Source organism: Aphidius gifuensis, linkage group LG5, assembly GCF_014905175.1.
Source record: "Aphidius gifuensis isolate YNYX2018 linkage group LG5, ASM1490517v1, whole genome shotgun sequence".
NCBI classification, from domain to species: Eukaryota; Metazoa; Arthropoda; class Insecta; order Hymenoptera; family Braconidae; genus Aphidius; species Aphidius gifuensis.
In genome coordinates, this window is record NC_057792.1 from 15,276,407 (window position 1) to 15,290,632 (window position 14,226).

The window sequence follows — 14,226 nt, forward strand, 5'->3', positions numbered from 1 at the left end:
TAAGTATATTCAATTTATTTTGTTTATCTTGAATTTGTGGTTTTTTATTGATTTATTTATTTTTATTTTTATTTTTCATTCATATATATTTATCGATTAAGTTAAATTATATTTTTTATCTCATTGACTTTTAGAGATTAACAGTTTATCTATATTTTATTAAGTATATGTTACACAAGATATATATTTTAGTTCAAGCTTTGACGAGCATGTGAAATAATTACACTGCTTGCTAATTTAAAAAAATTAAATAAAACAACAAAAATTACATTAAAGTATTTAATTAATTAAATTAAAAAAAAAATGCAAAAACGTGTTAAATGGATTGTTTATGTGCCTGATGATCCACCAAATAATCAAACATACGATCAACAAATATCAGAAATTAAAGGTAAAAATAAATTAATTAAAATAATTCTTATCAATATAATAAAATTTATAAAACATATATCTAATTTATATATTTATTTTCAACTATTATTCATAATTTAAATGGCAAATATTTTTTTTTCTTCAATTTTATCGACAATAAATTAATTAAAAAAATTATTTGAGTTCAACGCCTTTTTAAAAATTTAGAATCAATTAGACTGTTGCACAATAAATTCATATGATGATATCATTTAGTGTCATCAATTAATATTCTGGTCATTTAAACTACTCTGAATTTTTTTTAAAAACTCATAACTGTTCTGTATATAAAAAAAAAACATCAATTTGGGTTATATTTGATTGTTTATTGTTTATAAAATAATATAAATAATCAAAATAAAAATAAAATGATGAATTAAAAATCAAATCAAGTGACTAGAAATATACCTACATTAATTAATTCAAATAACTTATATTGATTAAAAATGGGTCTGTGGGCCTGTTTACCTTTGTGACCATTATGGAGAAAAAACTACCTACTGTAAATTCATGTTCTCCTGTTTACCTTCTCGTCGGTGGGCCTCATTTATTTTCTTTCACCTGACACTCATTCCGGGGGCCCCATTTACCACTCGCAGGGGGGCAAAATACATTTCTAATATTTATTTTTTTATTTTTATCATAATATCTTGTTTCAATTAAAACAACATCGTAATTATATATCTAATAAATAATAAATAACAATACATATATACAATAATAAAATTATTATTATTATTATTATTATCTCATAAATTTTAATTAAATTAATTGATTTTTTGATAAAGTTAATTAAAAAACAGTTCAATAAATTCCCAAGTTTTTACATTTTTTTAAAAATTAAATAAACAATTATTGATTATAAATATATTTTATTTAATTAAAAAATAATATTATTATTTAAACAAAAAAATGATCCAGAGACGCATGATAGAGATAAAAAATATTACATGAGTGAGTAAGAAAGTATAAAAAAATTATAAAAAAAAAAAAAGGCCCGACCTCGAGAGAGTCTTGGCAATAAACACATACGTCTCGACGACGGGGCCCCAAGTAAAAAAGCGTGACTCTCTTAATATTTTTCCCAGTGTTGCCAGTTCTCCGTGGTTCTCCGTTGATCACACCGGCAAAATAGCACCAACCACACTGGCATGCCACAGTCTTCCGACATTCATTGTGGCGTCACGTTCACATATTTTTTTTATTTATTTTTTTAAAAATATAATTTCCACATACATAAATATATTTACCATACACAAAAACAATAAACAACAATAATAATTATTAATTTAATTATTTATTTAATCATGAATTAGTGAAAATTGTAAAAATTAGTTAAAAAAAAAACAAAAAACATTCTATGTTGTTGCCTCATATGACAGTGTGAATCAACAAGTGCTACACACAACAATTTTGTGTTATATATATTAATTTTCGTTAAAACGTGTTAGTGTTTAATCAACTTTCATCAACAAAATTGTATTACATTATTATTGTTTAATTATCTGTTGTTTTTTATGGTGAATTGTCATAATTTTTACAAGTGGTGGGGCTCCTCACAGGGGTCCAAGGTGTCCTCGCCCATGGCAAGATCATAGTGACACAGTGTCTATGTGTGCCTGTGTGTGTCTGTGTGTTTATTTTATTTTGTTTTGTGCTAAATAATAATAAATAAATAAAAAATTAGGTGTAGTTTTTTTTTTTTGTTAAATAATATAAAAGTTGTCACGTGCCCTTGGCCACGGATACATTACGTCTTTCTGCGTATTGACACGCCAAGATGGAAGTCGTTTATATTGGTATGTAAAAAAATTAAAAAAAAAAAAAAACAAAATAATAATGATAATAATATTAACATCATCATCATATAACTTGGTGGTTACTCCATTTTTATGTGCCATATTTTTGCGATAAAAAAATCATTAGCAAACTAGTATTTTTTTTTAATTTTTTTGTTTATCTTTTTTTTTTAAATTTTAAATATTATGATCAATGGAAAATAACGTATTTTTTTTAGCTATAATTTAATGTTGTTGTTGTTGATAAATAAAATTGACAATTGATAGTTTATCTATAAATTTATATAACGAAATTCATTTGAGAAAAAAATAAAATTCGATTGTTATGCAGGTCTTGAAACAACCGGCACTTTTTTTGTTTAGTTAATTTTCTCTTTGTTAGTTTTTTGTTTATTTTTTTTATTATAATTTATTTATAATTTGAAACACGTGTAGGGTTTAATAGTGTACCAGCTGCTCTTGTTGATGCTGTATAAAATAAAAATAAAAAAAAGGTTTACATAAAAAGTAAACGTGCCTATGTAAAATGTGGTTTTTTTTGTTTGACTGTGCTATTATTAACTGACTGCCAGTGGATTATGAGCATGCTGTTAATTTACACCAAAGAAATACGAGGTTATCTATTATCATTTAAGTCGTTAATGGTTTTTAATCTTATCAAATTGTCAGTGTGTGTGTGTCTATTCTCTTGGCGCGCGGGAATAATTATTATTGTCTCTTGTCTGCTTTTATTTACAAATTTTTTCTCTTTTTTTTTCCCTCAAGAATAGCTATTAACTTGAGTGATAAAAAAAAAAAAAAAGTATTACATTACCAAAAGAATTTGATGAGCAAAATGAAAAATATTATTATGATTTTTTTGAAATATTTAATTGAAGATTTTTTATTCTGTTTAAATAAATTCCTAAAAAATTAAATTATGTGTGTAATTTTGTCTGTTTATTTTAGTTTTTTGTTTGAAGTGGAAAGAAAAATTAAACACACAAGATATAAAAAAATAAAATAAAATAAAAAATTGATTGTGTCATTGTCTGATTACAGAGAAATAGAAAAAAAAAAAATTTCCAAATTTATTTAGAAAAGTTTAGAGATAAAAAAGAAAATACTTTATTTTATCGAAATATTTTTTCGAAATTATTTTATTCAAAGTATTCAGTCTATTATTTATTGTATTTTATATATTTTTTTTTTTTTTGATTATTATTAATGAGATATTTAATTGAGGAAACAAAAAAAAAATAAATAAAACTAAATTCGATGAAGCATGTTACGGAAGTTGAACGACTCTATTCAATGATTTTTTGTTTAAAATAATTTTAATAGTATTTACAAAGTAATTTATTCTATCTCGCTAATAAAGTAGAAAAAAAAAAAATAGAATGATTATTTTTAGATATGAGTAAAAATTTAATCAAATATCCAATAAGTTGGAGTAATGATTAACCAGCAGGTCTTGCATACATTAACATCATGATTGGACTCATCAATAAGATGGCTTATTCTATCGCTTAATAATTATGCAAATATTTAATAATAATGTATATTTAAATTACCCGTTTTGCTAATGTAAAAATCTTTTTTTTTTAATTTTAAAATTAAACGCTAAATTTATTATCAAATAATCAACTTATTAATTTATTTATCATTATTTTATTTAATTATAAAATAATAAATTTATCTTAGATACAAGATTAAAATATAAATTCTTCTTTTCGAAATAATATTTTTTAATTATAGTAGCTATTATTAATAAATAACAATAATAAAAATTTATTCATAAATAAAATTGAAACACAAAAATGATACACTGAATTTATAATAATAATTTGATAATTTAAATCAATTAATTAATAAATTAATTTGAATAGTAAAAAAAATTTTTTTTTCTATTATTACATTTGCTTATTATTATAAAATAATTTTCTTGTTTTTTAATAAATAAAATAAATAGCTTTTGTCGAAAAAAAACAGTACAATATTCGTTAAAAATTTCCATGACATTTGTTGGAATTTCAATGTATAAACTAACGCTTATTCGTTTGACCAATGACAAGGTCCATTTAGTTGTTGCACAGGGCAATGACACATTAACGTTCTCACATAATTATAATAAAAAAAAAAAATAAAACAAAAAACAAACTTGAGAAAATTATTCAACTCTATTTATCGAAATAAATTGATAAATGAATTTTAAATTTATTCAAATATGTTTAAATTAAAAAATGATTAATAATTCATGTCATAAATTTGTTGGAAAAAATAAAAAACAAATATGATATTTATCAATTGACAATAATGTACTATATTAAAAAAATTTATCAATGAATTATTTTATCATAAATAATGTTGTTGTTTATCAATCAAATTGTAAACGGTAGTCTTTCATTCACAATAAAAATAACTGTGATGATGAAAAATAAAATAATTTTTTTGTATTGAGAGTAAAAAAGGATCCGGATGTCATTCAAAGAAATATATGTGATGATGTTGATGTTGTTGATGATGATGATGATGATGGGTGGTCGTGTAAAAAGTGGGTCGACGAGTGTAATACTTGATGAATCCATACACGGACAGGACAAGTTGTTGTCTCTTTGAAATGAAAAATAAAAAAGAGAGCACAGGATCTTTATTTTATTTTATAACGATGAACTAAAAATGACAAAATTTAATGGGCCTTGTATCACCTTGATGGTGCGTATCAGTTGTTGTTGCAATGTACTGGAAGAGGTGTGTTCATTCATGCTTCAATGATTATTATTTCAGTGCACTCATCATCCAATCTACATCATCTCTCTTTTTCTCTCTTCTCTGAACCACTTATCACCATGACAATCCTACTATTTTTTTTTTTTATTAAATGGAAATATTATTCTGTCTGTCTGTTGTTGTTGTTATTTCTATATCAATTTTATTTTAATTGGCGAAATGAAACTGTTCAGTGTGATGATACTTTAAACCCCTGTTTGTCTCTTTTTTTTTTTAGTTGAATTTATTATTTTGCACTTTTTAAATTAATTTGAACTTTTTATTTTATTTTATTTATGAATTTTATTGATGAAATAATTTATTTTTATTTCTTACAGATGAACGAGAAGACGTGCAAAAAAAAACATTTGCTAAATGGATTAATTCACAACTTTTAAAGGTAAATTAATTTTATATAAAAAAAAAAATATTATAAACTTGTAATTTGATATTGTAAAATTATCAAATCACTGTCTATCAAAAAGAAAACCTCAACGTAATTCAAGATATAAAAAAATGATTTTTTTTGCAGAATCAACACGAGCCAGTTTCAGATTTGTTTGTGGATTTGCGAGATGGTAACCGGCTGTTATCTTTGCTTGAAGTTTTGACATCAAAAACATACGTAAGTGCATATTATTATCATATTAATATTAATTAACAACAACTCGTACCAATAATTATAAATATTTTTATATATTATACATAAAAAAAAATACGAGAAATGAATTTTCATCGAATAATTTTATTCAACTGCCTAAAAGAGAAGCGAAAAAAAAACTACAGCGTCATGTTTTATCTATTAATCAAAAAGTTGATGTTACAAACGTATAAAATTATTGCACAATGACGCAATTTTATCTAGTTAATTTGTTGATGATTTTGCTTGACTTTTAAATGTTTTTTTTTTCTTTTAAATAAGTAGTAATTTGGCCTGACTTTCAATTGCAGACGTTGTCCTCAATAATAATATATTAAAATAATAAAAAATATATTTTGTAATTTATCAAAGAGAGACAACATTCCAAATTTTATTTTTAACATAAAATATACATGCAATTTTATCATTGTGAGTTTTTAAAACAGGTGCATTACCTAATTTGCATGACAGGCGAGAATAAAATAATGTCACCATAATCGTAGGTGTCACTGGAATGCCATATGACCAACCAACAATCATTAAAATATTTAATATGAAAAATAAAATAAAATAAACAAGCTATTTTTATTATTATTTAAATTTTTTTTAATGTAGAAAAGAGAACGTGGGCGAATGCGAGTTCATCATTTGAATAATGTCAATAAAGCACTGCAGATTTTGGAACAAAATAATGTAAATATATATTTAGTTTTTATTTATTTTTAAATATAATTTGTTATTATTAATAATTAATATTGATTTATTTATTTAAAAAAAAAGGTGAAACTTGTAAATATCAGTAGTAATGATATTGTCGATGGAAATATTAAGCTAACATTGGGTCTTGTTTGGAGCATCATTCTTCATTGGCAGGTTCATTATCATTTGAAAGATTTAATGACTGAACTTCAACAAACAAATTCGGAAAAAACACTTCTTGCATGGTGTCGTTTAAATACTCAGGTTAATAATTGAAAATTAAATTAAATTCGATATATTGATGATGATAATAATAAATTTTTTTTTGTATATTTAATTATAGAATTATTCAGGTGTTGATGTTAAAAATTTTACATCATCTTGGTCAGATGGACTGGCATTTAATGCACTTTTACATAAATGGAAACCACAGCTATTTGATTTTAATAATATTGCTCGTAAACATCCAAATGCAAGACTTGAACATGCATTTCGTCTTGCACATGAACATTTAAATATTGAACGTCTTTTAGATCCTGAAGGTAATAAATTTTGTTAATTTTTTTTTCAATTTATTTTATTGCTAATGAAAAGAAATATAATTGTTTTAATTTATTTTTAATTATTTAGATGTAAATACATCAGTACCAGATAAAAAATCAATACTTATGTATGTTATGTGTTTATTTGGTTCATTGCCACATTCTGGTGATGATGTTGTTGATATTGATATATCAGTTGCAAGTGATTCAAGTCCAGCAACAACACCAATTATTGAAAAAAATAATTTTACTATTGAAAATAATAATTTTACAATTGAAAATATTGATATGCCAGTATCAAGACCAATAAGTATTGCAACAAATGTATCAGTTGAACTTGGTGGTTATCAAGTTGCACTTGAAGATGTATTAACATGGCTATTAGAAGCTGAAGATAAATTAAATAATTCACAAGATATTGAACAAACACTTGATAAAATTAAAGAACAATTTCATGAACATGAAACATTTATGATTGAATTATCTGGTCATCAAAATGGTGTTGGTGTTGTATTAAGTGAAGGTGAAAGATTATTAGCTGATGGTGGTCTTCAAAAAGATGAAGAAGATGAAGTACGTGTACAAATGTCATTGCTAAATACAAGATGGGATGGTTTACGTACAAAAGCCATGGAAAGACAATCGAAAATTCAACAAATATTAATGGACATGCAACAAGAACAATTAAATTCATTGAAAAATTGGTTAACACAAACTGAAACACGTATTGCACATATTGGAGCTAGTGAAACAAGTAATACAACAATAAATCAACAAATTGAACAATTAAATGATTTAGATAATTCTGTTCAAATGCAAAAATCAATGTTTGATGTATTGAAAAATATTATTGTCGTTGTTGATGAAGAAAATTCAGCAATAATATATTCACAAATGCAAGATCAATTATCATCATTGGATGATAGATGGACACATATATGTAAATGGATTGATGAAAAACGTGATAAATTAAATAATCTTGATACACAATGGTCTTGTATTGTTGTTGAATATAAAAGACTTGTAACATGGTTAAATGAAACTAAAATAACACTTAAACAAATGGAAGCTGTACCTGCATCTGAAATTGGTGAAGTATTAGAAAGAATAAAAAATTTAAAAACATTAAATTTTGAAATGGATAGTAATAAAAATAATTTAGCTGAAATACAATCAGTTGTACAAAAATTTGCTGATGAAGGTAAATTAGCTGAATGTTGGGATTTATTAGATAAAATTGAAAGTTTACAAGATGATTGGGATGCTGTTGGACAAATAATGGAAGTACAAAGTCAACGTATATCAAATTCTGGTTTTGATTTTGATTTAAATGAAGCAACTGAAACGACAATATCACAAAAAAATAATTGGATGTCTGAGACAGTAACAAGTATTGCATATAAACAAGATAATATATTAAAAAATCAACAAAATGATTTAAAAAAACGTAAAATTAGTATTGAAAAAGAATTTGAAACAATATTAATTCAATTTTATAAATGGCTTGATTATGTTGATCTTGAAATTGGTAGATCAGTTGGTGTATTTGATGAATTAAGTGTTGAAGAAAAAAATATTGTTTATGAAGAAAAATTAGCTGATGTTGAAGCACATAAAATTGAATATGAAAATGTTATTAATATTGGTGAAAAATATATTGATGAATTAAAAAATACAAATGAATCATTTGATAATATTATTAGTAAAATTAATTCAGTTAAAAATTGTTGGAAAACAATAAATGATAGATTAATTGAAATTAAAAATAAAATTGATTATTTAATTGATATCAAACAAATACGATCAGAATTATCAAGTTTACATATGATTGTTGAGTGTTGTTCAAAGTGGTTTGATGATAATAAAGAAAATAATCTCATCGAGCCATTTAGGGTAAGAATAAAATTATATATTAATACTTAAATATAATACTTGATCTAATAAAATATTTGATGAGTTGGTTATTTGCTTTTTTTTTCATTATTTTTTAGGTCAAGATGAAATCGATAAAGTCACTCGAGGATAGAGTAAACAAAGTTACTTCAAAACTTGAAGTTTTAAAAGAAAAAAAAAGTCAATTTATTGAGGATAACACTGAGTCAATTGAGACGGAAACAAAAGACTTGGTAAATTATTGGAATGATATGAATAAAAAATTGACTGATCGTCTTGCTGAATTAAGTAGTGTTGTAGAAAAAATTCCACCTAAAAAATATACTGATACAATAGTGTATTTATTGTCATTTATAAATAATGCTGAAAATGTATTATCAACAGAACAAACTGTCCTATCAAATGAAACAAAAATGGAAGAACAATTGAAAAAATTTCAACAATTACAGCAGTCAATTAATGAAAATCAGGATAAATTTAATTATGTCAATACAACTGGACAAGAATTATTAATGAAATTTGATGGTGATGAACAATTTGATAAATTAAAAAATGAACTTGAAGATTTAAATACAAAATGGAATGATATACCAATAATATTAGATGAAAGACAACAAAAATTAAAGTCTGATATACAGCTATTAAAAGAATTTAATGATGAACTTAATAATCTTGATGAATGGCTAAATAAAACATCAAATTATTTAATTGAAATATCAAATGATAAATTAATAAAAGATGTTGAAACAACAGAATTTAAACTTGAACAAATAAATTCAATGACAAATGATATATCAAAAACAAAACCAAGAATTGAAAGTCTTCAAATATTGACAAATCAATTACTTGAAAATTCCGAGCCAGAATTTTCAATAATATTAAATAATAAATTAGAAAATATATCACTTAAATGGCATGAAATAAATGATTGTGTTAAAAATTCAAAAGACAATTATGAAGCTGCATTAAAAAAAAATGATGAAATTGTAAATGGCATTGAAGATTTTACAAAATGGTTGTCAACACTTGAAAATGAAATTCCAACAAATAGATCAACAACATTACCTGTTGATTTATTTGAAATACGTCGTGATTATCAATATTTAAAAGAAAAAATTGATAAACGTGTTGAAGAATTTCGTAATTTAAATGAAATTGGTAATGATAAATTATTAAGTTCAGAAGGTTCATCAGTACAAGAACTTGGAAGAAGATTTACATATTTAAATGCGCGATGGACAGATGTTACTGATCGTATTTATGAACAATATAAAAAATTACAAAATGCAAGTCATGAATATGGTGAATTTCATGCACTTGTTGTACAAGAAAGAGGTTGGCTTGATCAACTTGATAAACGTTTAAAAAAATCAAGTAAAAAAGCAGCAGATGCTGAAGAAATATCTGAAGAACTTGATGATTTAGAAAACTATATGAGAAATCATCCAGGTAATCGTCGTGAAAAAATTCAATCTATTGGAAAACAACTTGCTGATAGTGGTATTATGACAGCAACAATTCAAGCTGATGTTGAAGAACTTGATAAACGTTGGACTGAATTAAATACAAAGGTAAAAATTATATAACTTTTATTTTTTATTTTTTAAATAACTAAGCTATTCTATTATCATTTAATTTAAATTATTATTTCATTTGCTTGTTGTATTGTGTGTGTATGTGCATGATGCATTTGAAACAAAAAAAACAATGAAAATTACAATTTTCTTGTTGAGTAGGCTACAGAACGTGCCCAAATTTTGGAGGCATCAGTGAGACAGGCCCAACAATCTGAAGGCAGAATTTTAGCCCTTCAACATTCTTTAACTCAAGTAGATTCTGTACTAACAGCACGGCTTAACAGCGATTTGACTGCTGATGATTTACCTCATGATTATCAGGTCTGTCTTTTCATGACAATTTAAATAAATAAATAAATTATCATTTAACATTTTCAAAAAAAAAATAAAAATAAAATCTAATTAATCTAATTTACAAATAAATAATAATAAAATAATTCTTTATAATAATAATAATTTATAGAAATTAATGGAAGAAATGGAAAGTCAAGAAACAACTCTTCAAGAAATGAAAAAACAAATTGATATTTATGAAAATTCAGGACAACATGAAGCAGCAAGTCGTCTTAATGAACAAATGACATTAATTGAACAAAAGTTTTTAGAAATTCAAAAGAAATTTCAACGTTTTCGTTCACCATCAAATCTTGAACCAAGACTTTCAAGGGCACTTCGTGAATTGCGAGGTATTGAGGAAGCCACTTGTTTGCTAGAATTAGCATCTGAGGATCCAGAAGCAATTGATGGCCAATTAAAGCATTGTTTGGTTTGTAAAAAATTTACTTTATTATTCCTACTACTATTATTGACTAACAATGATTATTAAAATAATTAATTTTTTTCGAAATAGCGTTTTTATCAAACACTCAGTGAAATCAAGGGTGAAATTGAAAATATAATAATTGCTGGAAGAAAATTAGTTGAAGAAAATAATGTAACTGAGCCAGAAAAATTTACAAAAAGAATTGATACACTAAAAGAGCTTTATAATAAACTTGGATTGAGAATAACTGAGTCAAAATCAATACTTGAAAACGCACGAGATTTATCAAGAGATATGTATGAACATATGAAATATTTAAATACATCAATTGACAGTATCAACAAAGAACTTGATACACAAAAAAATATGTCAGAATTATCAGTTAATCCAATATATGTTACTGTAAGTATTAATTTAATTTTTTTAATACAAAAAATACATTAAATATTAATAATAAATAATAATTATTATTAGGAAACTTTGACAGAAGTTGTTCCAAGATTAAATCTTGTTAAAGACAAGCTTTTTCAAACTCAAAATGAATTTATGAAACTTTGTGATCCAAGTTATTTGGAACAGCTTAAAGAAAAATTATCTGATATTATTACAAGGTTAATAAATACAGAAAATAGATTACGTCAATCTTCAGTAACTGAGGTAAATAAATTTGTTTTTTTTTTATTGATAAAGCTTTGTTAAAATGTAATTAAATGAGTTTCTTTTTTTCTTGCTATTTAAGGTTGAGCCAAATGTCGATGAGATTAATGCATGGCTGGTTCAAGTTGATGAAAAATTAAAAATACTCGAGCAAGTATCACCTGAGACAATAAGCGAGCATGAAATTTCTACTTGTCGGGTATGTGTAATTTTATTGGCTACATTTTATGATTCTTTTTATTTATTTTTCAAGTAAATTATTTTTTTTATTTTCAAGTCTGTACAATCTGAGATTACCGAGGCAAGGTCAAAAGTTTTACAACTACAACGATACAGTTACTATCCAAAAGTAGCTGCAGTTTGTGACAAATGGGAAAAAATATCACGACGAGTACAGGTAATTTATTAATTTTTAAATATTCAAAACGAGAACCTGTTTTGTCTACATTGCTTTTATTTATTTTTATATTTATTTTTTCACTTTTTTTGCTATTAACATTGCTTATTTAAAATTAACGTTTATAAATTTATACGCTGGGATTTTGTAAAGAAAAAAAAAGACATCAATTTTGATATTTACAAAAAAAAAAGAGAGAGTAATAGTGTAAATTGACTCACGGTAATACAAAAAAAAAAAAAAAAATACATCAAGTTGATGGTTAAAGAATGAATGAAGTAAATGTTCCTTGTATCAAAGTCTCTCCCTCCCTCCTTTCATCCCCCTGCTCTCCCTTGAATCATCGTTTGTCCAGTGAATCCTGTTTGGTTTGTGCTTTGAAAACAATGCTAATTTATTTTTTATTATTTATTTTAAAATTTAAATACAACAACAGGGTGATTATTATTATTTATTTATTTTTAAATTGGTGTTGGATGATTATTATTGTGGAAAAGTTTTGAGCTTAATTTGTACACAGCAAGACCCATGGTTGATGGTCTAAACATATATGCCTTCATGAAACATCATCGTCGTTGTCTCAATCACACTAAATTAACAAATCACTGATTTTTTAATCAATCTAATGCTGAAAAAATATAAAAAAAAAAAAAACAGAATTAAAACACAAAAAAAAATTGAATTCATATGAAAAAAAATTATGAAAAAAAGTCATATTTTCACAGGACTGGATGTTCAAGATGACTAACAGCATGTCAATCAAACATGAAGTTGATAGGGAGAGAGAAAAACATGGAAATAATAATGATAATAAAAATAATTGGAAAAATCAAGAAATTTATGAAAATTTAACATATCTCAATAGTATTGTCAAGGAAAAATATCATTCAAATACCATTCCCGATGTTATTAAAACATCTGATAATGAAGAATTTTTTTTAACTAAAAATAGTAAATTATTTTCTCAAGTATCAACAAATACAATAATACCAAAAAAAAATTACAATGAATTATATAATGATAACAATAATAATCCATTGAGAGTTGTTGAAATAAAAGAAATGGAAATTGTTAAATCAATAGCATCATCAGAAGATAGTTTTGTATTACCAAAAGCAAATGTATGTTTTGGACAAAAACCACTTGTTGTTGAGAGAGTTGAAATACTTGAAGATACTGAAACCGAGCCTGAATCATTGGACACTGATACTGATGATCGTGATAGTCGTACAAAATCAAGTACATCATTAATATCTGTTGATAAAAATATTGCAACAATTGGCAATAAAAAAAATTATGATATTGATCCAGATATTCTTGTTAAACCTAAAAAATTATCATTACCAATTAATTTAAATAATGATATTGAAAAAAATAATAATGCAACATCTAGCAATTGGAATAATATCAATAATAAAACTGAATTATCAATTATTAATAATAATAATGATAAAAAAATAATAAATTTACAAAAAAATAATAGGAAAGTAATTATTGATGAAATTAAAAAATCACCAATAACGAGAATGTTAAAAGCAACAATGTCAAATGATACTGTTGAAGATTGTGATAGTTTTTATGGAAGTGACAAAGAGACTGATGATGTTCTTATATTTTCTGATGATACGGAAATTGATGCTAATAGTGCAAGTAGTTCTGATGATGAATTTAATTCAACAAATAAATTTGATAAGCCCAATGTGACGGAGGTAATTTTGTTTGTTTGTTTTTTTTCCTTTTTATCTTAGCAATGAATAGCAAAATATTATGGGTTCTCTTTTTTTTTTATTATTTATTTTAAAAATAAATAATAATATTAAAAGATGAATTGTTTTTTTTTTTTTTTCTTTTCTTCTTTTTTTATAGGTATTTTTAGAAAAAACAGCACAAAAGCCAGATGTTAAATTGTATAGTGACAGTAGACGACCATTGAGAACTCCAAGTTTTTCAAAAATTGGATTGGAAAAAGAAATAATTGAATTTGAACAAGCAGCTGATCTTATATCACGAAGAATTGATGTTATGCTGATGACAATCAGTGCAGTTTCAAATGAAAAAGATCCATCAAAACGTCTTGAGGTAATTTAAAATATAAAAAAG

General features: G+C 24.5%; 1 protein-coding gene across 5 annotated transcripts in view; it reads left to right on the plus strand.

The window, feature by feature from the left end:
* Positions 1-1,507: 1,507 nt before the first annotated feature.
* LOC122857829 (dystrophin, isoforms A/C/F/G/H-like) overlaps positions 1,508-14,226 on the plus strand; it is a 125,927-nt gene continuing 113,208 nt past the window's right edge. For 2 of the 5 annotated variants that reach the window (XM_044160238.1, XM_044160237.1), the window contains exons 1-16: positions 1,573-2,210; positions 5,297-5,358; positions 5,491-5,583; positions 6,214-6,291; positions 6,379-6,561; positions 6,641-6,839; positions 6,928-8,732; positions 8,831-10,303; positions 10,469-10,630; positions 10,773-11,075; positions 11,160-11,474; positions 11,547-11,729; positions 11,812-11,928; positions 12,007-12,126; positions 12,852-13,835; positions 13,993-14,205. In XM_044160238.1, coding sequence (XP_044016173.1) covers positions 2,192-2,210; positions 5,297-5,358; positions 5,491-5,583; positions 6,214-6,291; positions 6,379-6,561; positions 6,641-6,839; positions 6,928-8,732; positions 8,831-10,303; positions 10,469-10,630; positions 10,773-11,075; positions 11,160-11,474; positions 11,547-11,729; positions 11,812-11,928; positions 12,007-12,126; positions 12,852-13,835; positions 13,993-14,205 — 6,309 coding nt within the window. In that variant the 5' untranslated portion in view covers positions 1,573-2,191. Of the gene's footprint in view, positions 2,211-5,296; positions 5,359-5,490; positions 5,584-6,213; positions 6,292-6,378; positions 6,562-6,640; positions 6,840-6,927; positions 8,733-8,830; positions 10,304-10,468; positions 10,631-10,772; positions 11,076-11,159; positions 11,475-11,546; positions 11,730-11,811; positions 11,929-12,006; positions 12,127-12,851; positions 13,836-13,992; positions 14,206-14,226 lie in introns of all 5 variants that reach the window. The other 3 variants (XM_044160236.1, XM_044160240.1, XM_044160239.1) reach the window with 3 other exon arrangements.